The sequence below is a fragment of the Balaenoptera borealis genome (assembly GCF_965194805.1).
Source record: "Balaenoptera borealis genome assembly, chromosome: 6".
NCBI classification, from domain to species: Eukaryota; Metazoa; Chordata; class Mammalia; order Artiodactyla; family Balaenopteridae; genus Balaenoptera; species Balaenoptera borealis.
The window spans coordinates 60711025-60738207 of NC_138863.1; the positions used below are offsets into that span (position 1 = coordinate 60711025).

At 42.3% G+C, this 27183-nt stretch overlaps 1 protein-coding gene and 1 long non-coding RNA gene across 11 annotated transcripts in view; one reads left to right on the plus strand and one right to left on the minus strand.

Moving 5' to 3' along the window:
- The window catches only part of LOC309630332 (uncharacterized protein), a gene marked incomplete at its 5' end in the record, with an annotated part of 251439 nt that overhangs the window by 110656 nt on the left and 113600 nt on the right, over positions 1–27183 (minus strand). The window contains one exon of one of the 9 annotated variants that reach the window (XM_082395446.1): positions 1478–1546. The exons of the other annotated variants lie outside the window; for them this stretch is intronic. Coding sequence (XP_082251572.1) covers positions 1478–1546 — 69 coding nt within the window. The remainder of the gene's footprint in view (positions 1–1477; positions 1547–27183) is intronic. 9 annotated transcript variants of the gene reach the window in all.
- On the plus strand, positions 9084–26964 carry LOC309630342. Of its 2 annotated transcripts, none has more exons than XR_014245624.1 (2): positions 9084–11443; positions 19580–26964. It is a non-coding gene; the product is annotated as an uncharacterized lncRNA (long non-coding RNA). The 2 variants fall into 2 exon arrangements; XR_014245625.1 differs by having other exon boundaries at positions 20932–26964.

Consider the following 27183-nt stretch of genomic DNA (forward strand, 5'->3'; position numbering starts at 1 on the left):
GGAAACCAGCAAATTGCTTCCAGGAGTGTTGTCTGAACCAATAATCTGAGGCTTAGAAGAAATGAAAGTGCTTGGCCTTTATGGGAGGGGTGTCTCTGAAGTTACCACTTGTGTCTCCTTCATCGTCTCTGAGACCCCCACCCCCACCACCCCGTATGGAGAACCCACGGTGTAACGCAGGACAATACAGTTCCCAGCCCCTGGCTGCAGCTCAGCCTTGGCCGTCTGTGCGGCCAAGTCAAGTAAAAGGAATCCACTGCCAAAGGAATTACAAAGAAATCGTAGCAAACCTTTCATCGGGTCACATGGTGCAGACCGCTTTTCCCTTCTTTTACTCCAAATGCTGTTTCCAGAGCCCTGGCAGACTGACTGACATCTCCCTCCCACCTGCCTACCTCTCCTCCCCATTGAGGTCCTCAGTTGGTAATGTCTTTTTCAGGTTCTCTCCTCCTCATTGGCTCCATTTCATCTCAATCACAAATAGAACTTGGGCAAATTGAGATGAGGAGGAACCAGCGCTCTGGAGACAAGTAGGAGAGTAGAAGTAGGAGGTTCCTTAGGAAGCCAAACATAGGCTTGAACATCCCCATGGGACCATCTCTCATTCCTCATCTCAGACATGATCCCTGGGGAACCTTGAACAATGTGAAGAACAATGACCAGATGGGGTTACAACCACACCTGGGAGTTCCCATTAGGACCCCAGGGACAACAGGTGTCCTCCAGTGTTCATCCTGCTACCACAGACCTGTACAGCGACTGCCCCTCTCCTACTCTGTGTCCTGGAGGGGGAGTTTTCTTTGTTCCCAGTTCTTGAAATGGTAATAATTTTCCTTGTCATCCTGTCGTCCTGGGAGCCAAATGCATCAGTGTTAGTAATCCTTAGATAAACGGTGCTTTACACGTGTGGAAAAATGAGCTTTAATTTCGTCTCTCGGGTATATGGTGAGGATTAATTAGTTAATCTTAGCAAAGTGCTATGATTGGCAGGGGGAATTATCAAAACCCTGGGGAAGGAGTAGCTTTGAGTGTAGTCATTTCAAAGTGTTCTAAGCAGCTGAGGTAGCGGCTCTGGTCTCTCAGATGTCACAGTCTTGGTTTCCAGCAACACCCTAGACCATACATGCATGCCTGGCCAGGGTTGAAGAGGTGAAAATAACTTGGAGAGTGGGGGGTGAGGGGAGACATCAATGTACAAAGGAAAACTCAGGACCTGAATCAACCTCTGATTCTCTTCTCACCATTGACCCTCACCTGAGTCCCTGAGAGCATCTGTGTGAAATGGAGCTGCTGGGCGCTGACCCAGCACAGAGCTGCCTCCAGGAGAGCAGGGAGGGCAAGGAAGGCTCCCCAGCTCAGGCCATGCAGCAGACAGCCCCTGAACCTCTCCAGATCCCCATGTTCTCATCTGTAAGATTAAGAGGGTGAGCCAGATGTCTAGATACTGTAGAAAGACACGGTAATAGCACATGCTTACCCAGCACTTACGGCACGTCAGCCATTCTTCTGTGCCTTCACTCGTATTAACTCCGCAATCACGGCAGCCCTGTAAAGGTAGGAGGTTATTTTCCCCACCTTCCAGAGCTGGTAAAGGTTACGTTTGAAGCCAGGTGGTCAGGTCCTACAGCCCACACTTTTAACTATTACATCATGCTGTCTCCTTAAGGAAAAATCTCTTCGCGAACCTCTCTGTTCATGAAGAACCCACAGTGGGGGAAAGAATTTTAAAAGTACCAAATGTGAAATTCTTTGGGGCTCTCCACAATTTAAGCCTGAACTCATAGAAAGAAATAGCTCTGTTATTCTTCCAGGTGTCTGAACTACCATAACATATAAAAAGGAGACTGAGAGTACAACGGCTCTCTCCTCTGAGCTTTTAAAGCGAGTCGCATGTTGGCTTTTAAACCTAGATTGTATCCTTAAACTAAAATAGTTGTTTAGACAACAACAGTGGTTTTGGTAGTCTCTTAGCAAAACTGGCCAGTTACGTGAACCCAAAACACTAAGCTTATCTGGTTTGCAAAAGCCATTTGGAGACTTAAGGGCACTGATTTGAGTAACTTTTCAAGGGAATCTTAAGAAGATATTTAAGCATGAGACCTTTTATCTGCTCTTGTCTGGTTCCCCATTCTAATATATCAATCAGTCAATGAACTGTTGACATTTGAACAATACACTGGGTAGATATGAGGTCCATGGCTGTGTCAAAAATGGCAGTTATTTACGTCAATACCTGATTTTTACTTGCTCTCTTTTTCTCAGTCCAGTTTCTTCTAAAGCAAGCAATGTATTCAATAAGTAAATTCTTATTCAGGTGAGGGACAAGGGACGATGGAGTGAGGGCTGGGCCTGGGGAGCGGACGAGAGGAGACTCCACAGGTGTACTGTGCCTTCCACCAGTGACAGGAGGACCTCTGATGAAGGGCAGTCTGGCCTTGGGCTTACAGTCCTGCCCAACTTTCCGGCACATGTAGCTTCAATAAGGGGCTTTCCTGATACAGAAAGAGAACTAAAGCTTAGAGCTGGAGATTGCATGAAGCTTCTGATAAGAAGGAGAAAGAAGCAGCAAGGGAACTCCAGGGAGGATCTAATAGTGCGGCATCTAAGAGCACAGGTTCTGGATGCAGATGGGCTGTGTTCAAATCCTGCCACAGTCACTGACCAGCTATATGTCTTAGGGCTTTGCTTCCTTGCTGCTCAAACATGATGTGAAGAAACTTAGAATTTACTCCAATATCCACTCTCATCTTCTTCCTTATGACAGAACTCAAATATTTACATTGCTGACTGAGAAACAGTAAGATGATATTTCCCACCCTCCCTTGCAGCTAGGTATAAATGTGTAACTAATTTCTAACCAATGAAATGTCAGCAGAAGTACTGTTTGGATTTCTAGGAATAAACAAACAAAAAAAAAATAGGTAGCCCTTTCACTCTCTCTTCCTGCTTCTGGCTGCCTGAAATAGACATGTGATGACTGGAGCTATTGCAGCCATCTTGAACCTTGAAGTAACCTTGAAGTGATATGCTGAGGATGGTGGAACAGAAAGATAGCTATCTTGAATGACACCATGGAGCCACCATATCAATAGTGGCCTGGCCTACTTCCAAATGTCTTGTTTTTTTGTTTTTTTTTTTTACATTCAATAAAATTTAACTTCTATCTATTTAAGCCATTATTGTTTAGGACATTTCTGTATAAGCAGCTGAAATGAATATTAACTGATACAAAGGATAGCATCAGTAACTACCTCAACCTGTTTTTGTAAGAACTAAATGAGAGAATGTACATAAAATTCTTAGTGCAATTCCAAGCACACAGTAAGTCTCAATAATTGTTTGCTATTACTATTAAGTGATTGAGAGGATCAGAGCTTAGAATGATAGCTCAGAGCTAGCTTGATAGCTGTGAGAGCCAAAAGGGAACTCAGTCACCAACCCGAGCTCCAAATTTTAAAGATGGGATGACTAAGGCCTAGAGAGGCAGGGGCCCTTGAACAGAACACCTAGCCTGATAGAGGCAGCCCAGGTCTCCTCACATCTATGTCTTTCATACCCTTTCAGAGCTGAGGAGTGGCTGACACAAGAGAGGATTAATAAAGTCACAAGGTGACCCCTAAATAATAGGATACACAAATGTCCTGAGGAGGACTAAACGTTTAATTCTGAGGCTTTCATTCAAAAATTATCAATCTGCATTTGATTATTTACTTAACTATCAGGAAACAGGGGGGTGGGGTGTGAGAGAGTGAATAAGGAGATCAGGTTTGGCTTCATAATGGACTGTGCAGTGTCTGTGTCTGGAAGCCTGCCAGGTCCATCAACCATGGCACCGCTGTGGACGGAGGCCTGAGACACCGGCAGTGAACGAAGCAGGCTTCTCTGATGGCTTTACCTCAGCTGGCCCCTGCCCTGGACCCAGGAAGAAATGTTTCCTAGATGCTCTGAAGAGTCCCCTTAGGGGCTGTCTGATGCCAGAGGCCTGTGACTGCTCACTCACTCATCTTCCCAACTGTGACCCAACAGAATCACTTACCTGCCTTAAATTCAACAAGTAGGCTTAGTCTGTTTGATGCTCCTCAGGGGCAGGACTTAGGCTGGTTTCCTTGGGTCTCTAGCAAGACCACAGCTGGCAGAGTTACCTTGATGAGTGAGAGCATCCTGCCTCTAATCTGCTGGGAACAGCAATCTCCAACCAAACATTCACAAATGCCAATAAAATCCTGACTCCAGTAGCTCAAGGAGGCTCCACAATAAGTCACCCAGAAAGCCTCTTGGGAAAGAGTGACAAATGGGTATTTTTCATGTGCCACCTGCTTAGTTAGTACTGGTTTCCTGGAGAGCTGTGTTGAGAAGGATTCCTAAGCTTAGCAGTAAGGAATTCTACAGTGTATTATCATTGCCATGGGCCGGGCAAGAGAGAGAATCACGGGTTCCCACATTCGCCATCCTTAGCCTGGCTTTCAGATGTGCAAGAGCTGTGTTAGACCATCAGCCTCAAACCAGTTCACCACAGATCTGTGTCTTAGAGGAATTTTGGAGCACCAGCCTGTGGCTCGTAAATACATCCCTACTGCCTTCTCACAGACACTGTTTACATAAAGAATCAATTTCAAATTGCCTTCATTTTTGCCATTTTTGCCTTTGAAAGCATTTAATCAGCAGAATTCACTGAATGGGATACTGTTGGGTGTTTACTCCAAACAATTAAAGCATAAATAGAATATAAAATGTGTACAGTATTACTCTGGAAGCACCTCCTCTTCTCTAAAAACCCCCACTCTCCATTTTCAGGGATGGGTCCCCGGCAGGTGCTCAACCACAAGATCTTGTCCTCTGGTCATAGCTGCTTGATGCTGAGGTGGCTACCTGCCTCAAGCTGAGCCAATCTGATCCATCTCCTGGGAATGTCATCCTTGAACTGAAAGTCACAGAGGTTGGGAGCAGAATCATATAAAAACACAGGTCTAAAGCAGGTATCTCAAAATCAGTACCTTACAGGGCTCAGCTGAGCAAGCAGGCAAGTATAATAAAAATAGCAGAGCCATTATGATAATAAATGGCAGCTAACACTAAGTCTGTGTTTGGGGGGATAACAGAGAGTGGTGGGGACTATGTCCAACAGGAGAGACATGCCCAGTCTGAAGGGACAGCTGCTAAGCTCCATCCAATTGTTGCCACATGGGAGAGGGGCCTAGTGTTGCCAGATTGTTTGATTCTTATTCAAGAGAAACCAGAAATCTAGACTTTTACGTGAAGGTCTTCCAATTTTTTTAAGTTGTCAACTAAATTTCAAAACTAAATTTTGGTCAAATAAATCATGTCTTTGGTAAAATACTCCCTGAGAGCCAATGAGTCACAATCTGTACTTTTGAAAGGAAGTATCTATGTCAGTCAGGGTCCTATCAGGACACAAATTGCTTGCTCAGAGAGGAGGGATTTATAATGGGAAAATTTACAAAAATGTAATCAGAAATCACAGCAGTATCTTTTTCAATCCATCTCCTAGAGTAATGGAAATAAAGACAAAACTAAACAAATGGGATCTAATTAAACTTAAAAGCTTTTTCACAGCAAAGGAAACCATAAACAAAATGAAAATACAACCCACAGAATGGGTGAAAATATTTGCAAATGAGGCGACTGACAAGGGATTAATCTCCAAAATTTACAAACAGCTCATGCAGCTCAATATCAAAACAACAAACAACCCAATCCAAAAATGGGCAGAAGACCTAAATAGACATTCCTCCAAAGAAGATATACAGATTGCCAACAAACACATGAAAGGATGCTCAACATCACTAATCATTAGAGAAATGCAAATCAAAACTACAATGAGGTATCATCTCACACCACTTAGAATGGGCATCATCAGAAAATCTACAAACAACAAATGCTGGAGAGGGTGTGGAGAAAAGGGAACCCTCTTACACCGTTGGTGGGAATGTAAATTGATACAGTCACTATGGAGAACAGTATGGAGGTTCCTTAAAAAACTAAAAGTAGAACTACCATATGACCCAGCAATCCCACTACTGGGCATATATCCAGAGAAAACCATAATTCAAAAAGATACATGCACCCCAATGTTCACTGCAGTGCTATTTACAATAGCCGGGACATGAAAGCAACCTAAATGTCCATCAACAGAGGAATGGATAAAGAAGATGTGGTACATATATACAATGGAATATTACTCAGCCATAAAAAGGAATGAAATTGGGTCATTGGCAGAGATGTGGGTGGACCTAGAGACTGTCATACTGAGTGAAGTAAGTCAGAAAGAGAAAAACAAATATTGTATATTAATGCATATATGTGGAATCTAGAAAAATGGTATAGATGATATTATCTGCAAAGCAGAAATAGAGACACAGACGTAGAGAACAAATGTATGGATACCAAGGAGGAAAGCAGGGGTGGGGATGAATGGGGAGATTGACATTGGCATACATATATAGTATTGATACTATGTATAAAATAGATAACTAATGAGAACCTACTGTATAGCACAGGGAACTCTACTCAATGCTCTGTGGTGACCTAAATGGGAAAGAAATCCAAAAAAGAGGGGATATATGTATACGTACAGTTGATTCACTTTGCTGTACAGCGGAAACTAACATAACATTGTAAAGCAACTATACTCCAATAAAAGTTAATTAATTAATTACAAACAATAAATGCTGGAGAGGGTGTGGAGAAAAGGGAACCCTCCTACACCATTGGCGGGAATGTAAATTGGTACAGCCACTGTGGAGAACAGTATGGAGGTTCCTTAAGAAACTAAAAATAGAGCTACCATATGATCCAGCAATCCCACTCCTGGGCATATATCTGTAGAAAAACATGGTTCAAAAGGATACATGCACCCCAATGTTCATTGCAGCACTGTTTACAATAGCCAAGACATGGCAGCAACATGAATGTCCATCGACAGGTGAACGGATAAAGAAGATGTGGTACATATATACAACAGAATATTACTCAGCCATTAAAAAGAATTAAATAATGCCTTTTGCAGCAACATGGATGGACCTGGAGATTATCATACTATGTGAAGTCAGACAGAGAAAGACAAATATCATAGGATATCGCTTATTTGTGGAATCTAAAAAAAAAAAAAAAGATACAAATGAACTTATTTACCAAACAGAAACAGACTCACAGACTTAGAGAACAAACTTATGGTTATGAGGGAGGAAGGGTGGGGGGAAGGGATAGATTGGAAGTTTGGGATTGACGTGTACACACTGCTACATTTAAAATAGATAACTGACAAGGACCTACTGTATAGCACAGGGAACTCTGCTCAATACTCTGTAATAACCTAACGGGAAAAGAATTTGAAAAAGAATAGATACATGTATATGTATAACTGAACCACTCTGCTGTACAACTGAAACTAAAACAACATTGTTAATCAGCTATACTCCAATATAAAATACAATTTTAAATAAATAAATAAATATGTAAAAAAAATGTAGTGGGAGTAGGGTAAAGTGAGTGAGGCCTCAGGTGCAAAATTTAAGGGGGCACCACAAATCTTAGTAAGCAAGATAAATTATAATTTTATTGTTTATATTTAATTATATTTTAATGCAATAGTTTAAAAAATCAAAATTAATGCAAAAAATATCTATGATGAAGAAAATACCAATGTTTTAAACAATGACAGGATCAGTATTACTGCTATTTCCTTTTGCCTCAAGCTCCGATGTGGCCCAGCACAGCACTAGTCAGGGTGCAGGGAAACCACAAGGGATAGTGCAGTTCCCTGGGGATGGTAAAAACAGAGCTGTTACCACAGCTAAGGCCAAAGAGATGAAAGGCAAGAGGGGTTGCTGGAACTTGGAAGGAGAGTGTCATGTTGAGAAGGTAAACTTAAGATGACCTGTGACTGCCGGCCAAGAGACTGCCCAACCCAAGGCATTCCCCAAGGTAGGAGCCAAGGGAAGAAACATCCTGATCTCACTCTCCTTTCTTCCTCTGATCTCTGGGCAGGATACACCACTGGCCAAACCCAACCAGAAGTCAAGGGAACAAAGCCCATTGATACAGTCCCTAGAGTCCATCATATAGTCCACAGAAGCACAGAGCAGGGTGGGAAGGGTAGAAAGTCGACTGGAGAGGCAAATAAAAAAGACCCAGCACAGGCCTAGAACTCCTGCCCTGGTCCCCAGTCCACCTGAGTCCTGGGAATTCAGTGATTCCTGGGACTTGGTGAGTTTTCCCAGTATCCTCCCAGTATAGCCTTTTTTTCTGCTTAAGCTAGCTGGAGTTGGTTTCTGACATTTGCCACCCAGAGAATCTTACTTAACATGCCTGACCTATGTGAGAATGACTGTATGTAGACAGTCAAACCCCAGGTGAGTTCCACCAGTACTCAACCATGCCTGACCAGTCCCAGCTCACACTCAGAGCTACCTCTTCACGCCAGCCATCAGCATTTCGGGACTTCACTGACATGGTATTTCCTAACTAATAACAATCTGTTGAAAAAAAGTGACTGCTCATGGTTAGTTATCAATAACAAAATAATAAAGCTGAGTGTACCCAAAAAAGCTCAAGTGTATTATAATGACCCTGCCCTAAGTTTAGGTACTGAGTCATTGCTTGACCTACAATTCTATGGGTTTTCCCTTGGGGGAGGGGAACATTGAATCCATCCTGTCTGGCAGCCATAGAACTTTGACCAAGATATTGGGTTGGCCAAAAAGTTCGTTCGGATTTTTCCACATCTTATGGAAAAACCTGAACGACCTTTTTGGCCAATCCAATACTTATGCGAATTTTTTAAAAAGCAGTCTGTAAGTAGGAGATAATATGAGAAAGGTGGAAATTTTACATTAATTACTCAGAAAAAGGAAAAAACAGTCAACTTTGTAAGAATAAAATTTACTCTGAAAGTGATTTTCAACAAGAACCTTGTTTAGGCACTGTTGTGGGCTTGTGTCTTTCAAAAAATTCATATCTTAAAAAAAATCATTTGGAAATAGTGTCTTTAAAGAAGTAGGTAAGTTAAAATAAGGTCATTAGGGTGGGCCCAAATCCAGTACGGCTGAAGTCCTTATAAGAAGAGGAAATCTGGATACAGACACACACACAGAAGGAAGACCATCTGCAAACACAGAGAGAAGATGGCAATCTACAAGCCAAGGAGAGAGGAACAGATCTTTCCCTCAAGGCCCTTAGAAGATATCCAAACTTGATCTCAGATTTCTAGCCTCCAGAACTGTGAGAAAATAGATGTTTGTTGTTTAAGCGAACCAGTCTGTGGTACTCTGTTATGGCAGCCCTGGCAAACAAATACAAGCACCATAACAACAATAACAGCAAATATTTGTAAAGGGTTTGTTAAATGCCAGGCACTGCTTTTAATGCTACATATATTAACTCATTTAATCTTCACAATTTCTGTGGGAGGTAAGAATCATGTTTATCATCACTATTTTATAGATGAAGAAACTGAGGCATTGAGAGGTTCAGTAACTTGCCTAACGTCACACATGAAACAAGTAGGAGAATTTGGATGACAAACATCAGTCTAAATCCGAACTCTGTACCCAAAATCTGTGCTTGTAACCACTATACCCTACTGCCTCTTGGGTGCAGAATTTTAAGATTCCTTCTCCTAACCCAACTCCTGAGCTGTTACTAGCCAGATCATACTAAATGAAAAGTCAGATCATACAGGTGCATCCATACTAAAGTATTTGAGCCCGTTTGATGAATCTGATACTCTCAGAGACATTGAAACCAGATAGTCATGGATTAAATTTTGTGTTCCCAAGGAGATCAGCTCAGTGTTTTGTGTCCACCTAGAGGGGTGGGATAGGGAGGGTGGGAGGGAGATGCAAGAGGCAGGGGATATGGGGATATATGTATACGTATAGCTGATTCACTTTGTAATACAGCAGAAACTAACACACCACTGTAAAGCAATTATATTCCAATAAAGATGTTAAAAAAAAAAAAATTCTGTGTTCCCCCAAAGTCATATGTTGAAATCCTAACCCCTAATGTGATGGTATTAGGAGGTGTGGCCTTGAGAGATGGAGCCCTCGTGAATGGGCTTATACCATTATAAGAAGAAACACAAGAGAGATGACTTTTCTCTTGGCCATGTGAGGATGGAATAAGAAGATGATCCTCTGCAAACCAAGAAGAGTGTTCTCATGGATACTGGATCTGATACCACTTTATTCTTGGACTTCCCAGCCTCCAGAACTGTGAGAAATAAATGTTTGTTGTTTAAGCCACCAGTCTATGGTACTCTGTTATAGCAGCCCAAACTGACTGAGATACAGGTCTTAAAAATCACTGGGTATGAGACATGGGCGATTGAACCAACCTTATCCCACAACCGAGGCATGCAGTTTAGTTCAACATAATTTGATGGGGTTATACAGTGTGTTTCCCCAAGTGCTTACAGAAAGTCATGCTGGAAACTTTGGCCATCAAAGTCCTGTTGGTTCTACCTACTTATCCAGGGATGTCTCCCAGGACAATTAAAAGGCATGTGGCTTAGGCACTGCTTCTGAAACCCCTTTCCTGTTGCCAGTGTCAGCAGCCACCACCACCACCACTGCCTGGCATAACCTCCAAAGGGGTGGGGATGAAGCAGAAATAGTAGCTGCTTCATAGGGCTGTTGTGAGAATTTAATGAGCCTAGCACATACTTGGCTCTCAGTAAACGTTAATCCTTTTTCCCTTTGCAACCAGTTGGTATAGCCTTTGAAAGCTGAAGATGAAACTGTTGGTTTTTAACTGGTGTTGTGTTTACATTTTAATTCATTTTATTAAATTAAACCTCCTCTCCTGACTTTTGCAGGGTTAATGACTTGTGTACATGCAGATTTGAAAGATACAGACTGTGCCTAGTCTGTGCAGGCAGCATGTGGTTGTGAGTAGGATGCTTGCTGCAGGAACTCCTTCATCTCAGCAGCTGCCTGGAAGGGAAGGGGACTCATGACGTATAAAAACAGGGAAGAGGCATTCTCTCCCCAAAATCAGCATTCTGAAAGGATAACCCTGTTCATCCCAGTCCTGTTTTGGCCAGACTCTCCTGTCCATTAAAAGTGCTAATGTTCAGCTGCTCTAAAATACAGGAGTTGTGATTTATTTCACAGTGCACCGTGCCAGCCCAGCCCAGAGCATGCTTCAAAATCCTGGTTTTCCTCTTTGCACAAAAGAGTTTGGACAAAACAAAGCTGGGATGAGCAGGGTCACGGGCTCCTGTACCCTACTGGCCAAAGACTAGGAGACAAAGGCAAAACAGAGACTGGCTGTCCAAAGCTTTGTGGATCGTGGGAAGCGGTGTTGCCAAGGTGATGATTTATCGCCAGACCGGAGGAGCTGGTGTTAACAAGGACGGGAGACCTGAGCCATGTTTCCTGAAAGGGAAGAGAGAAACTCGGAAGGAATTTACCACCAATTGGTAGGATTTCCATGTTTTGTCTAGAATATGTATTTCCAGCCTGCCTTATGTTGGGAAATTGTGTTCAGAACTCTGAACTCTGAACACAGCAGACTTACATCCTGACTGTCAGAGATAATTTAAAATCAGATGAGAGGGAAGGAAGGGACATTAAGAGTCATGGTCGTTGTCCAATCCAAACCCGATAAAAAGCATTTGATAATGGTCTATTTATAGAGACATATGGGATGATTATTAGGAGCAGAGGCCAGGTACTGGGCCCCAGCTCCAATGACGGATTTTCTGAGAGACACTCACCAGTTAGGAAAATCGTTTAATCTCCTGGTACTCAGAATAGATCACCAACAAGAATGAGTAAGACCCGTAGAATTTCATATTGGAGAGAAAAAGGCAGGAAGAGCCTGACTCCTCACATTTAGTTTGGAATATTAATTATTCCTCGTTTATTTTACAACCAGAGCCCCTTGTCAGGGGACAACGAATCAACATGCTTGTTTATTTATGCTTAATTCATCGACTTGCCTACCAAGGACCACTAAGTGTTCTGTTTTCTGAGCCAATACTGTATTTGAATGAAAATGTGGGTTTTTCTAAGAGAAAGTCAATTCCAGACAGATCTATACTCAACTCAAAACTCACCTCCGCACCCTTCAAGTCATTTGCTCAGTTCCCTTATTTTATTTCTTTTTCTCCCTTATGGAATTTTATTTTTTTAATTGATGTATAGTTGATTTACAATGTTGTGTTAATTTCTGCTGTACAGCAAAGTGATTCAGTTATACATATATATATATATATACACATTCTTTTTTCTTTAACATCTTTATTGGAGTATAATTGCTTTACAATGGTGTGTTAGTTTCTGCTGTATAACAAAGTGAATCAGCTATACATATACATATATCCCAATATCCCCTCCCTCTTGCATCTCCATCCCTCCCACCCTCCCTATCTCACCCCTCTAGGGGGACACAAATCACCTAGCTGATGTCCCTGTGCTATGCGGCTGCTTCCCACTAGCTATCTATTTTACATTTGGTAGTGTATATATGTCCATGCCACTCTCTCACTTAGTCCCAGCTTACCCTTCCCCCTCCCCGTGTCCTCAAGTCCATTCTCTGTGTTTGTGTCTTTATTCCTGTCCTGCCCCTAGGTTCTTCAGAAACTTTTTTTTTTTTAGATTCCATATATATGTGTTAGCATACGGTATTTGTTTTTCTCTTTCTGACATACTTCACTCTGTATGGAAGTTATTTATTAGCAAGTGAGAAAAGTAAGTCATGGAATAAAATCAGGGGACTGTGCCCACTATTAAGCCATAAACAGTTAGTTCTTTAGAAACTAGGAAGGGAGTAAAGGGAGAGCCTGAGGGCACAGCCAAGGAGCATGGTTATTTCTCTGGCACAAAATTGGGACCTAAGTAGTTTTCTGAGAGTTTCTTAGAAACACAGCACAGAATTTCACAAGCTAAACGAACACTATGGTTTACATCACCAAGACAGCGACATCTTTTGCGTAACACATTAATGGCTAACCAAGTGCTTTGTTTTTATCTATATTCCTCATTTGATTCTCACACCCCCTTGCAAAGTCAACAGATAAGGTACAGACTATTATCTCCATTTTATGGAAGGGGAAACAGATGCTCATAGAGAACAGAGTATCCAAGGCAGCCTTGTACACAGTGAATGATGCAACCTATGAGAGTTTTTTCTTTTAATTTATTTATTTTATTTTATTTTTGGCTGCGTTGGGTCTTCGTTGCTGCATGCGGGCTTTGTCTAGTTGTGGCGAGGGGGGGCTACTCTTCGTTGCAGTGTGTGGGCTTCTCATTGCAGTGGCTTCTCTTGTTGTGGAGCACGGGCTCTAGGTGCATGGGCTTCAGTAGTTGTGGCTTGCGGGCTCTAGAGTGCAGGCTCAGTAGTTGTGGCGCACAGGCTTAGTTGCTCCGCTACATGTGGGATCATCCTGGACCAGGGCTGGAACCCGTGTCCCCTGCATTGGCAGGCAGATTCTTAAACACTGCGCCACCAGGGAAGCCCCTTATGAGGTTTTTATAGCCACCAAACAGTAGAGCCACGACCTAAATCTAGAGCTTCGGATTGCTAACCCTGTCCTATAAAATCTCAACACATCACCACCACCAACCCCAGCTTCCAAAATAAAACTTTCTATTCAAACATAAAGGCCCCACAAATAGTCATGACAGCCACTTAAGGCAAACTTCTTTCTCTGTGGAATTCACTCAGCGCTATCCTAGAGCATCACAAAATCTTAGACAGGAAAATAATCTCTAGTCCAGTGTTCTTGTTTTACAAACAGATGAAGAAATTGAGGCACAGAGATGTGAAGTAATTTGCCCCTAATCACACAGCTGAATGACTTGTTGCATTGGTTAACTAAAATTTTAAAATCAATTTAGTCATTCCACAGTTTACAATTAGAAGGTGTCCATTTGCATAATGTGAACCTAATTAAACACCATATTTAAGGGGTTAATTAAGTGGCCTTAATCTGATTCTACTGGTTCCCAAGTGATTCAAAGTTAAAAATTCATAGCACATGCTCCAGATGCCAGAGACAGGTAACTGGGAAAAGTGGACAGTTACATGTAAAAGAATGAAATTAGAACATTCTCTAACACCATATACAAAAAAAAAGCTCAAAATGGATTAAAGACCTAAATGTAAGACTGGAAACCATAAAACTCTTAGAAGAAAACATAGGTGGAAAACTCTTTGACATAAATCATAGCAATATTTTTTTGGACCTGTCTCCTAAGGCAATGGAAACAAAAACAAAAATAAACAAATGGGACCTAATTAAACTTAAAAGCTTTTGCACAGCAAAGGAAACCATTGACAGCCTACTGAATGGGAGAAAATATTTGCAAATGATATGACTGATAAGGGGTTAATATCCAAAATATATAAACAGCTCACACAACTCAACATCAAAAAAACAAAAAACTCAGGTAAAAAGTGGGCAGAAGACCTGAATAAACATTTTTTCAAAAAAGACATAGAGATGGCCAACAGGTACATGAAAAGATGCTCGACATCTTTAATCATCAGAGAAATGCAACTCCAAACCACAATGAGATATCACCTCACACCTGTCAGAATGGCTATCATTAAAAAGATCACAAATAAACAAATGTTGTCAAGGATGTAGAGAAAAGGGAACCCTTGCACACTGTTGGTAGGAATGTGAATTGGTGCAGCCACTGTGGAAAACAGTATGGAAGTTCCTCAAAAATCTAAAAATAGAACTACCATATGATCCAGCAATTCCACTCTTGGGTATATAACCAGATAAAACAAAAACACTAATTTGAAAAGATACATAGCACCCCAGTGTTCATAGCAGCATTATTTACAATTGCCAAGGTATGGAAGCAACTACGTATCCAACAACAGATGAATGGATAAAGAAGATGTGGTATATATTTACAATGGAATACTACTCAGTCATAAAAAAGAATGAAATTTTGCCATTTACAACAACATGGATGGACTTGAAGGATATTATGCTTAGTGAAATAAGTCCGATAGAGAAAGACAAATACTGGATGATATCACTTATATGTGGAATCTAAAAAATAAAACAAACTAGTGAATAAAATTTAAAAAAGAAACAGACTCACAAATATAAAGAACAAACTAGTGGTTACCAGTGGGGAGAGGGAAGGGAGAGGAGCAAGACAGGAGTAAGGGCTTAAGAGATTCATACTGCAGTGTGTAAAATAAATAAGCTACAAGGACATATTGTACAGCACAGGAAATACAGCCAATATTTTATAATAACTATAAATGGAGTATAACCTTTAAAAATTGTGAATCACTATGTTGTACACCTGAAACTTATAGAATATTATATTATAAAGCAAGTATACCTCAATTTTTAAAAAAGAGAGACAGGTAAACCAGTCCATCATTCGGGATGTAAATAATAGAGACCCCCAACTAAAAGAAGTTTAAACAATAAGAAAAATGTATTATCTCATATAACTAGTCCAGAAGTAGGGCAATTCCAAAGTTAGTTAATTCAGTGGCTCTGAAATGTCACCAGGAACCCAGGTTCTTTCTTTCCATCACACTCTGTGATGACCAGGTTCAGGGCTCACGTTGCCCCAGGTCCAAGCAGCACAGGTAGACAACAGTGCCTGGGGCAGAAAAAGGAATGTCCCTTCCCCAGGCCCCTTTTTTAGAGCAGGGAAAACCATTCCCAGGAGCCCCACTGAAGATGTCCTTTCTTGTATCATTGGCTAGAATTGTGTCACACGTCCATCTCTAAATTAATAATCAAAGGTAAAGGGGATGGAATTCAAGCCTGTCTTATAATAATCAAGATCCAGACCTATTCCTGCCCCTTCTGAGTGGTCACCCCCCTAGACTCCCATACAGTTTTCACAAAGGCTCATGCCAGCCCTGGTCATAGCGAAGGTCAGAGTTAGTATTTTTCAAACTAAAGGTTGTGATCCGTAAGCAGGATAAAATCAATTTAGTGAGTCACCATTGGCATTTTTTAAATGAAATAAAATAGCATAAAAATAGAGTGCTTTGACGCAGACGTAGAGAATGGACTTGAGGACACGGGGAGGGGGAAGGGGAAGCTGGGACGAAGTGAGAGAGTGGCGTGGACATACATACACTACCAAATGTAAAATAGATAGCTAGTGCGAAGCAGCCGCATAGCACAGGGAGATCAGCTCAGTGCTTTGTGACCACCTAGAGGGGTGGGATAGGGTGGGTGGGAGGGAGATGCAAGAGGGAGGGGATATGGGGATATATGTATATGTATAGCTGATTAACTTTGTTATATAGCAGAAACTAACACACCATTGTAAAGCAATTATACTCCAATAAAGATGTTAAAAAAAAAGAGTGCTTTGCATGCAAAGGCAAGTATTATTTTAAGAAACTTTTGTTCCAATTTTTGTATAAATACTGTGTATGAGTGTGTACTGCATTGTGGTATTTCCTATCATGGGTCATAGTCAAAGACTTGAAACACACTGCACCAGAAGGTGCTTTTAGGGAATTTCCTGGCAGTTCAGTGGTTAGGACTCCATGCTTCCACTGCAGGGGGCACGGGTTCCATCCCTGGTCGGAGAGCTAAGATCCCACAAGCCATGTGGCCAAAAAAAAAAAAAAAAAAAAAAAGAAAGTGCTTTTACTGAAGGCAGAGCTCTACCTTATTCATCCCTGGGTCCTCGGCACCTGGCATATAAGACACTTTAAATATATGTCAGCAACTAAGCCCATGCGCCAAAACTACTGAGCCCATGTGCCACAACTACTGAAGCCCGTGCGCCTAGAGCCTGTGCTCCACAAGAGAAGCCACCGCAATGAGAAGCCCGTGCACCACAACGAAGAGCAGCCCCTGCTCGCTGCAACTAGAGAAAGCCTGTGGGCAGCAACAAACACCCAACGTAGCATAAATAAATAAATAAATAAATAAATAAATAAATAAATAAATAAATAAATAAATAAATAAATGTTAAAAAAAAAAGTATATGTCAGATGAACTGAATTGATGAAAAATTTGAGATTTACACTCTGCTCCCTAATTTTCTCTCACAAAGATTAATGTATCAAGGTGTTTTCTGGCAAACTTCAGCCAGCTGAGCAGGTAATGTTTCCCCACGGCCAAAATGGTCAAGTGCCTACCTTTGGCCATGTATGAGATGGGCATGTGACATACCTATCTCATTTAATCTTCCCAGCAATTCTATAAAGTTTATTATTATTACCCCCATTTTCCAGTTGAAGAAATGATAGTTCAAAAATGTTAATTTGCTGACATCACAGAATAAGTGGGCGGGGGAGAGGGTTGGCAGGATATGAAAGTGGGTTGATCTGACTCCAAACTCCTTGACCTTACCCACCACTATCAGCGTGTTATGTCAACGACCCTTTGCACCCCTCTGGAAGAGCGGGGGAGAGGCTCAGCACAGGTTCTGCTCATCCAGAGCGAGAACGTCTTGCCCACACATGAACACCTTGGACTTGATGACCGCCCCCAGAGACCTCCTAGCCATGCCTAGTCCACAACTGTTGGGCTTCAAATCCCAAAGGATTCCTTCTGCCTCCCCGGCAGCCCTGGCACAGGGAGACACTGTCAAACAGTTCAGGCCAAGTAATCCAGAGCACAGGTAGCTGGGATTCCAGAAGAGGGCACAGTCCCAAACACAAAAGCTGTGACTCATGGGGGCCCCCGCTGACCTTCTCAAAGGCCTCCACACTCCCAGGCCTAAGAGCGCTACTGGAGGATCACTTTAAAAGGCCTGCTTTGGCCCATAGTTACTGCAGCTTGTGGGCTCCTGGCCCCCTGTCCACCACATCCTTAGTAACCGTGGCGGTTCCAGGCTTTCTGGCCCAAGTCATCAGCCATTGAAATCCAGGAGTTATTTCATTAAACTGGTTTCAAGTTACATGCTCTTATAAAACTGAGGGGAAATTAAACCTGCCGGCCTATTGTCTGTGCTGTAAACAACCACTTCTTTCTCGGTGAAATTTCTCCCAGGTCTTGCGTCCCACTACTGAGTGGGAGTAGAGGAGTAGCTGAAGCATTGGTTTTACCAAGTGAGGTTTAAAAGATCTCTGCTTTCTGAGTGTCTTGTTCCCAGTCACTCTGCACTCTCATAGGCTGAATCTTTTTGCAGGAGCCCCACATTACCTTTCTTCTGAGTATTTCTTCAGTGTATCAGGAGGACAAGACAGCACAGAAGAGCATCTCCTGTCTTCGGTTTCTGTCTTTGCCTTTAGCTTTCTGATGGTAAACTGCCAAATGTGCCAAGAAACTTGACTTCAGAAAGGGAAAAGGGGAAACACATGCTCACACAAACACCTTCATTTGGCCCAAGGTAGGTTTGCCCTCTTTTTTAAACTTAGACATATGAATAATAGCTGAAAATGACTCTGGAGAAGAATGTGTTTTCTCCATGCTAAATGCCTGAAATCCCAGCTAGCCCTGTGTAGCTGGACGATGCTTCCAGATCTTTGAGAGGGTCAATGCAGGTGTTATAAAAATCCCTCTCATGTAGAATTCCTTAGTCTTCTGACAGCCAGTATGTGTACAGGGAGAGGGCACACGCCCCTTAGGAACAGTCTTGGAGCATGTTGCTCCCCTGGCAGATTCACAGAGTGTAGAGGGTACCCAGAGGGGGCTGAAGATCCCTGTCAACTTCCTGTGAACCCCTGCCACCACCGCTGCATGGGGTATGACATCACTAGGGGAGAAGTGGGAACAGGGAAATGGGGTTTAAGTACCATCTCCCCTGCTTACTCTAAGCAACACTGAATACATACCTGGACCTCTCTGTGCCTCAGTTTAAATACCTGTAAAATGGGACCAATGATATCTGCCACACAATATGGAAAGGTCTTTGTAAATGATAAAGCATTATTATTCATAAAAGTAGTAACATGAAGAAGACCATAAGGACTCTTCTCTGATTTGTCCTAAGCTGCTACATCTACAACATTTAAGGGGAAATTTTTTGAAGGTAAATTTCATTATTGTTGTCATCACTGTCACCTTCCTTAGTCAAACATTGAAAGTAGACTTGGTACCAGATGAAATAGTCATCAACATCATCCCTAAAAGAACAGTTGGTCAGACATTTCAGACATCAAAACAGCCCCACCCCCGCCCATCAGAACCCTCAGCTGTGTCACATTCCTCCACTTAGGCACCCTTCAGACCACATAGCACCTTCGGGTAATTTTAAATTTCGACCCACTGCCTCACGCTATCTGGGCTGCACACTAGAGCAGCCTGGTTCCTGTCTGGTGAACCACATTGAAACCAAGCGAGTGAAAGCTAATGTAATTGGTTGAAGTCATTTCCAGAAATATACTGTGGGGGACATATCAAGAAGGTATCTGGGTTCTAAACAGGAAATCATAATAATTAGAACTAATGTAGCATCCAAATTACTTTAAGGAAAACAATTGTTACAAAATCAGATTACAGACTCACCAAGCTCCTTGTTAGAAATTGAAAGAGGCTTGCTTTTTTATTACATCCCTTTATTCCAGTAAATTCCTTGCTCATTCTAGAATGAATCTTAATTATTCACAATCCCTATAGTTCATGAAATAACACCATTATAATTATACCAACTCTCAGGGGCTTCCCTGGTGGCGCAGTGGTTGAGAATCTGCCTGCTAATGCAGCGGACACGGGTTCGAGCCCTGGTCTGGGAAGATCCCACATGCCGCGGAGCAACTGGGCCCATGAGCCACAATTACTGAGCCTGCGCGTCTGGAGCCTGTGCTCCGCAACAAGAGAGGCCGCGATAACGTGAGGCCCGCGCACCGCGATGAAGAGTGGACCCCACTTGCCGCAACTAGAGAAAGCCCTCGCACAGAAACGAAGACCCAACACAGCCTTAAAAATAAATAAATAAATAAATAAAAATAATAAAAAAAAAATTATACCAACTCTGAAATGCAGCTTGACCCATGATTTGGGGCAAATGGGGTGCATTAACACACAGTCGCACATGAAACGTGTAGGCAGCCTCAGAATTACGGCAAATTTAAATTGGTGCCAGAGAAAGAAAATACTTTTTTTTTAACATCTTTATCGGAGTATAATTGCTTTATAATGTTGTGTTAGTTTCTGCTGTACAACAAAGTGAATCAGCTATATGTATACATATATCCCCATATCTCCTCCCTCTTGCGTCTCCCTCCCACCCTCCCTATTCCACCCCTCTAGGTGGGCACAAAGCACCGAGCTGATCTCCCTGTGCTATGCGGCTGCTTCCCACTAGCTATCTATTTTACATTTGCTAGTGTATATATGTCCATGCCACTCTCTCACTTTGTCCCAGTTTACCCTTCCCCCTCCCGGTGTCCTCAAGTCCATTCTCTGTGCTTGCGTCTTTATTCCTGTCCTGCCCCTAGGTTCTTCAGAACCGTTTTTTTTTTTTTTTTTTTTTAGATTCCATATATATGTGTTAGCGTATGGTATTTGTTCTTCTCTTTCTGACTTACTTCACTCTGTATGACAGACTCTAGGTCCATCCACCTCACTACAAATAACTCAGTTTCGTTTCTTTTTATGGCTGAGTAATATTCCATTGTATATATGTGCCACATCTTCTTTATCCATTCATCAGTCAGTGGACACTTAGGTTGCTTCTATGTCCTGGCTATTGTAAATAGAGCTGCAATGAACATTGTGGTACATGATTCTTTTTGAATTATGGTTTTCTCAGGGTATATGCCCAGTAGTGGGACTGCTGAGTCATACGGTAGTTCTATTTTTAGTTTTTTAAGGAACCTCCATACTGTTCTCCATAGTGGCTGTATCAGCTTACATTCCCACAGAAATGGGCTTCCCAGACCCCTACTGTGTCAGTACTCCACACCTTAATCCTTTGTATATAAACACCTCTGAGGTGTAGAAAGTCAGATAGGACGCCCAAGAGCACTAACACACAATGAACAGTGGAATCTTTTTTCTTTTTGCAGGAAGTGACAACAAGAAAACAATCTAGAAAATGTGGGCAAAATGGAGGAAAGGAAGAGCAAAACATAAGATGAAGAAGGAAGTGGAAAGGAAAATAAAACACCAGGGCTCTCACTGTGTCCTGACTCTGGGCTTGAGCTCAGGTTTTCTTCCACATGCCCTTCAAGAAGACAGAGGGGCAGCATCAGGGCTGATACCAGGGAAATTCTCCTTTACTCTGCACAAGTCAGGTGTCTTTAATACATTGTAGCCATTTTTTTCCTGTTTCTTAGGGCTGGGCTTTCTTTGTTAGAGATTGGCTGGAGGTGAGTACACTATTATCGACCACTGACCAAGCAACAGGACATCATCTGTCCCTGGGCACTTGCTGGTTACCTATCAATCACTTTTTATTGACTCTGAGCTAAGATCTATGAATTCAAAAACTGCAATTTAACATTTTATAGGCAAACTAATGGTCTATCAACTTATACAAAGCTGATTCTTCACTAATGCACTTGAAGGGCATAGTCCCCTCCGTTGATGGAGCCCTGTTTTTTGGGTTTTCACTAAGGGAAGGAAGGAAGGAACACTTACTGAACCCCTGGTGTGTGTGCCAGGCACTGTGTGGGATGCTTTACATGTATCAGATGGAATCAAAGTTGCCACCAGCTGTAACATACCCATTATTTTATGTGCCACCAGAAAAGCAAAATCACTACCAATTAATTGAAGGATGCCATCCAGGGTGTATTTATTGCGAAGCTAAGGAAACTTAATAAGTCTCAAGGCCCTGCACTTGCACAGACCCTCCCAAGGTTCCCAGAGGGGCCCCAGTAGCGTGTTCACATGGCCACATATTTTTGTAAAATTTGCAAAAGGTATTTTAGCTGCAATCAGACCACTGTCTCTTTGCACTCTGACTTCCCCTCTGCCATACTTCCCCTTGTGTTGGCTGGCACTGGAGTGGCCATGGGCAATTTGGGGATCTTCTTAAAGGGAAAGTTGACTTGGGGATACATTTAGTCTGGGTTCAGTGGGATGTGGGCATGTGGTCGCAGTCACATTCGTGCAGGTCAAGTCATTGCTGGTCATTCTGGTGCAGCAACCGCGTCCACCTCTTCTACCCTCCACCCCGTCAGCTCTCCTGCGGTGAGACCCTCAGTGCAGGGCTCCAGGTTGTACCGAGTGTCAACATGTCCCACCACGCTCACCAGAGGTATATGGCACGAGTAGTGGGAAAAAACAAGGTTTGAAGTATATGAAGCCAAAAATTAGCCCGTGGAAAATTTTTCCAAATCTTATAGCTCCCATATGAAAGAAACTTCATAGAGGTTTCCCCAAATTTGACAATCCTAAAAATTTATCTGACATTACCTAAAATAAGTGGTGAAGCTGGAAAACACTTCTGCAAATTATCTATAGTAAAAAATAATTCTCCATCAACCACAGAGAAGGAAGACTGAATAGCCTACCTATTCTCTGTATAGAAAATGACATAACAAAATCACTGTTATACAGCCAAAAAATTGTAGGACAAAGAGGTATTATAGAGGCGTGTCAGGCAGTTAATTAATAAATATTATGGTGTTTTTTGTGGATTTTAAGGTGTTCGTGATTTACTTCAGCTTTTTAAAATTTATAATTTGTTGTGATTCCTTTCTCATCTAAACAAATATTCACATTTTACCTAATTTTGCATTCATCATTTTACATTCTCTTTTTTTAAAGTTCCCCAAATAATATAAGTTTCAGCCCCATAAAACCTGGATCCACCCCTGGATACCATCCCAATTTCAGGGAACTTTTTAATTTAAGGGAGGGGAGGGGAGGAATATGTGTCTTAGAATTGATGAAATGTATAGTGTGTATTATTTCATTTAATTCCACATAACAACACTATGAGGTAGGTATTATCACACTCATTTCACAGATGAGGAAACTGGGTTCAGGAAGTTGAGAAATTTGCCCAAAACTAAGCAGGGTTAATTCTGTTGTCATGGTTTCACCAGCAACATTCAAACCTTGAAGCCACAAAATGAGGCCTGTGTGTGTTTGGGTTGAATCACTTTTTGCAGAGCCTCAAAGCTCCCCTGTCCCCACTGAGTAAGATTCAGAGGCAGGTTCAGAACAAGACGTTTTTACTCTGAATCCCAAAGTCTTGCCACCACGCTGCACCACAGCCTCTTTGGAAAAGAACTGCTATCAGCCACTTCCTCCCTATAGAAATCCACATTTCCTGCTACCCGTCCAAAGAAGTATTTCATTTCACCCTTATGTGTAATTATGTAATTAAAAGTCTTTGTCGTATGTTCAGAAGTTTTAGGAATTCAACAAAGGACCAGTCTCCAAACTCTGCTCCTAACCCCTGTCCCCACAACCAGACCTAACCCAGAGAAGACACCCCTTTGGGTTAAGACATTAAAGTCCCCTTCCTTTCAAAATGTACGTGTCTACCTGGAAGCAGAAACTCAACAAGGAAGCTATTCTTCCTTATTAAGTTAACAAGAACATATTATTCAAAAGCACTAACACGGCAGGATTCCTGTGAGGAAGGCAGAGTGTTGGTCCTGGCAGACTTTTCTTTGTTTATGGAGGTGAGGTCCTGAATAGCCAGGGGCAGCAGTGCTGTGGTCATTTTCACTTCTATTCTACCTAGCCTGTTGCAGTTAATAAAACCAACTGCTTATTTCCTGGTGCAAAGCTCCTCTTGGCCATTAAGCCAGCACCACCAAGTCCAGTACTTCAGGGGATGACATGCAAGGAGGCCTACTACCACTGCTATATTTGGGACTGTCCATCATCAAAGATATCATCACGGACCACCAGCCTGAGCTTCCTGTCTCCCTTCCCCATGAGTTATGGGAAGCCAAGGTTTAGAGCAGGAGTTTAATGTGGGGTCCTTGAGCCTCCTTGAAATTACATACCAAGCTGTTGCAGGAGTAATGTGAGACAGCATTTCTTCAGGGAAGAGCCCATAGCTTTCGTCAGATGCTAAAGGGATCTGTGATCCCACCTGCCAAACGATTAAGAACCACTGCTTTAAGAGAAAAGCACTGAAACAAAAGTTAGTACAGGTCTCAGGGAGCTGCTCGTACCAAAAACATAGTCAAACTTTTTTTTTTTTTTTTGACCACAAGAACACTCTTTTTCTAAAAAAGAAGATGCATCCGTAGGTATGTGATGAAGAAAGGGTTTATTACATTTAACTGGTTTATAATGTTTTTAACTTGTTAAATAATCAGTTAAGAATTTCTGATTATTATTAAATCATGAAAATAATGACAAGATTTACTTCTTTAAAATGGCTTGTATTATAATACTAGAGGAGTTATCAATCTTCCACTTTTAAAGTACTGGACCATTTTACTTTGAATAATACAACTTAGCAAGAATTCCATCTTTGGCCATAAGTCAGACTACTAAACAGAAAATATTGAGCTGCGGAGAAATCACCCTACCCCAGTTTCATTTTGACCTTCTTCTCTGCAGCTATTTTTTAAATATATTTGCTGTGTTTAGAAATACATTATTTATTACTTGAACTAAAGCAGTCATTTGTTTCTGTTAATATAAAAAAGTTCTGCCAACTCAACCAGCTTCCTGAATCAACAAAAATCATGATATCATTAAGGGTTACTTTAAAAAAAGAAAGCAGCTTTTCTTAAGAAAGAGCTTCTCTTGTTCGACCTTTGTCTCGCTTCCTTGACCCATCTTCCTCTGACATACAAAATGCTTGCATCTCCTATTTCTGTCCCTGCAGGTCCTTCCAGGCCTTGTCTCATCACCCCACAGAAAAACCTAATTTTGGATTCTGAATCAGGCCTTTCCAGTTTGTAACTTTGAGAGAAAAGACCTACAACTGGCTTGAGAAAAACTGTAAACTGGAGTGCCATCCCCTTCAGACAGGCATGTTTGTTCAGCGTTGGTCACACAGACATCCAAACTCACGCATTAGCTCCTTCAGCACCGCCCCTTGAAAAGGGTTTGTTAAACTTACTGCAAATAAAGGAGGTAGCAATTCTTTTCATTTCTTAAATGGTTGGCTTTGGAGTTTGGTTGTTTGGAATTCGGAGTTTGGTTGTTTGTTTCTTCTCTCCCATTTCTGCAAAGAAGAACATTGAATCTCTCTGTCCCTCTCCAATCCTACTGACCACAGCAAAGCAAACATCTGGTGATGTGAGAGCAGGTCAGTCCAAAATCCTTGACATCATTCCTACACCTGGAGAATGTCCCACCTTAGGAGTGCTCACCTCCTCTCAGTAGATGCCAAAAAATTCACTTTCCTTGCTTCTCTTGCAGCTAAGGCCTCATCCACATGATCCAAACTCTGCCAGTCAGATGTTCTCACACAAGGCTTCATTCAAAAATGAGCCACAGGAAGAGGCCAACTGTGCAGAATCCATTTCCTAGAAAAGGTGGTAGTGGGTGTCTAGCTCTCATGGGCAACAGCGGCATGAGCTGTGGTGTGGAGTCTAGACCTGGTGGCAGTAGCGGAGGCCCTTTGCTGATTCAACCCGAGGCGTGGCTGGTCTAAGCATTGTTCTGGCTTCCTGACCTCCAAGCCTGACTCTCTGACCCGCCTGGAGATTTTGAGAGTGTCTTAATATCCTTTAAGAAAGTCCTTTTCTGCTTAAACTGTGGTGAGTGGGTTCTGTTGTTGGTAACAAAGACCCTTGAGAGATACAATGCCCACGGAGCCCTACATGGTCTCCAGGCAGCCTCCTTCTCCCGTTCCATCTGGCAGCGTTCCCCCCTCTCACGGGGCCTTTATCTCCCTCCCCTAATGGGTTAAGTTCCTTCCTGCCTCAGGCCTCCATGCCAGCTGTTCCCTCAGCTGGGAATGCTCTGTCCCTGCTCTAACCCTGGCTCCCTCCAAAACTCAAAACACAGCTCAAAACTGACGAGGTTAAGTCCCCCTCACACACAGCCTCCTGGCCTCCGTACTTGCCCTTCATGGTCCTTATCGCAATTGAAATTAAGTACTTAGTTGGTTAATTAGTTTTTCTTCCCAAACAGACTGTACAAATTATAACAATAACTAACATTTATTGAGCTCTTTCCAAATACTGGGAAGCCGTCTAAGCACTTGACATGGATTATTTCATTTAATCTTACTGCAACTCTGGGGAAGGTATTATTGTAACACCCATTTTACAAATGGAGGATCTGAGGTCAGGAAATCTGACTCCAGATCACACTCTTAATCCCATCTGTGGTCTCCACAAGTGGGTGTCTGCCTCCGCAGAAGCTGTACAAGATAAGCACTGGCGGGTGGAAAGAAAATATTAGAATGTATCTCTCTATATATGTATATATTTATTTATCTCATCCTAATTATCTTATTTTGTATGTCCATTTTATAACGTACATATTTTATGATGTACATAATAAGCAATAGATTACATAATTTATGAATAAATAAAAACAGCATAGATAGACTCAATTTTCTTCCTATGGGGACTTGCAATGACTCAAATTTGGAGACCACTGCTCTCAGCTGTGTGAAGGTAGAACTCTTGCTCACCAGTGTACCCCCAGCAGCCAGCACAGTGCCTAACACGTAGTAGATACCCAATAAATACGTGTTGACTGAACAGCTGTCCCTCTTACGGCGACAACACCCAGCACTAACTAGGAAGAAAGCCCCAATGTCCCATCTATAAGTTCAGGTTCGCAATAGTTTTGCATCTGTGAAGACTTCCTTGCTCGCTCCTGCTCCGATTCTGCATCTGAGACCAGCTGTGTTCAGCCACGCTTCGGGATTGTCCATTCCCCGCAGAGACTCACTTTCTGTTGCGCCAGAGCCGGCAGCAGTACCTGGGGCAGCCCGTGGTTTCTTGGATTGTTTGCACTGACCTACTGTCACTGACAGTAAAGCCTGGGTGGAGACTGCAGTGCAAGGGGCAGCCCGGGCCGTGCAACGTCACCTGCAGAAAGTCTGCGCACCCCGGTTCCTCTCTCCTTCTGCCTCTGCCGCCCTCCCACTCAGACTAATTTGAGCTCCTCTTTTCCCTGCAGTTACAAAGGTTCCTGGGGGCTTGGGGCATGGAGGGGGGTCATGCCTGAGCAGGGAAGAAAGGGAGCAACAGGACAACAGGAATTTTATCAAAGAGTGAGAGGGACCGACTACTTGAGAACATGGCCCTTCTTCCTTCTCTGACAAAGGGCAGGTGAAAGTGGGATGTCACTGGACAAATTCTTGCTAAATTAAAAACAAACTAAAACCACCATCTAATGTGGGTGAAAAGATGAAACTGGCCAACCCACGTGGG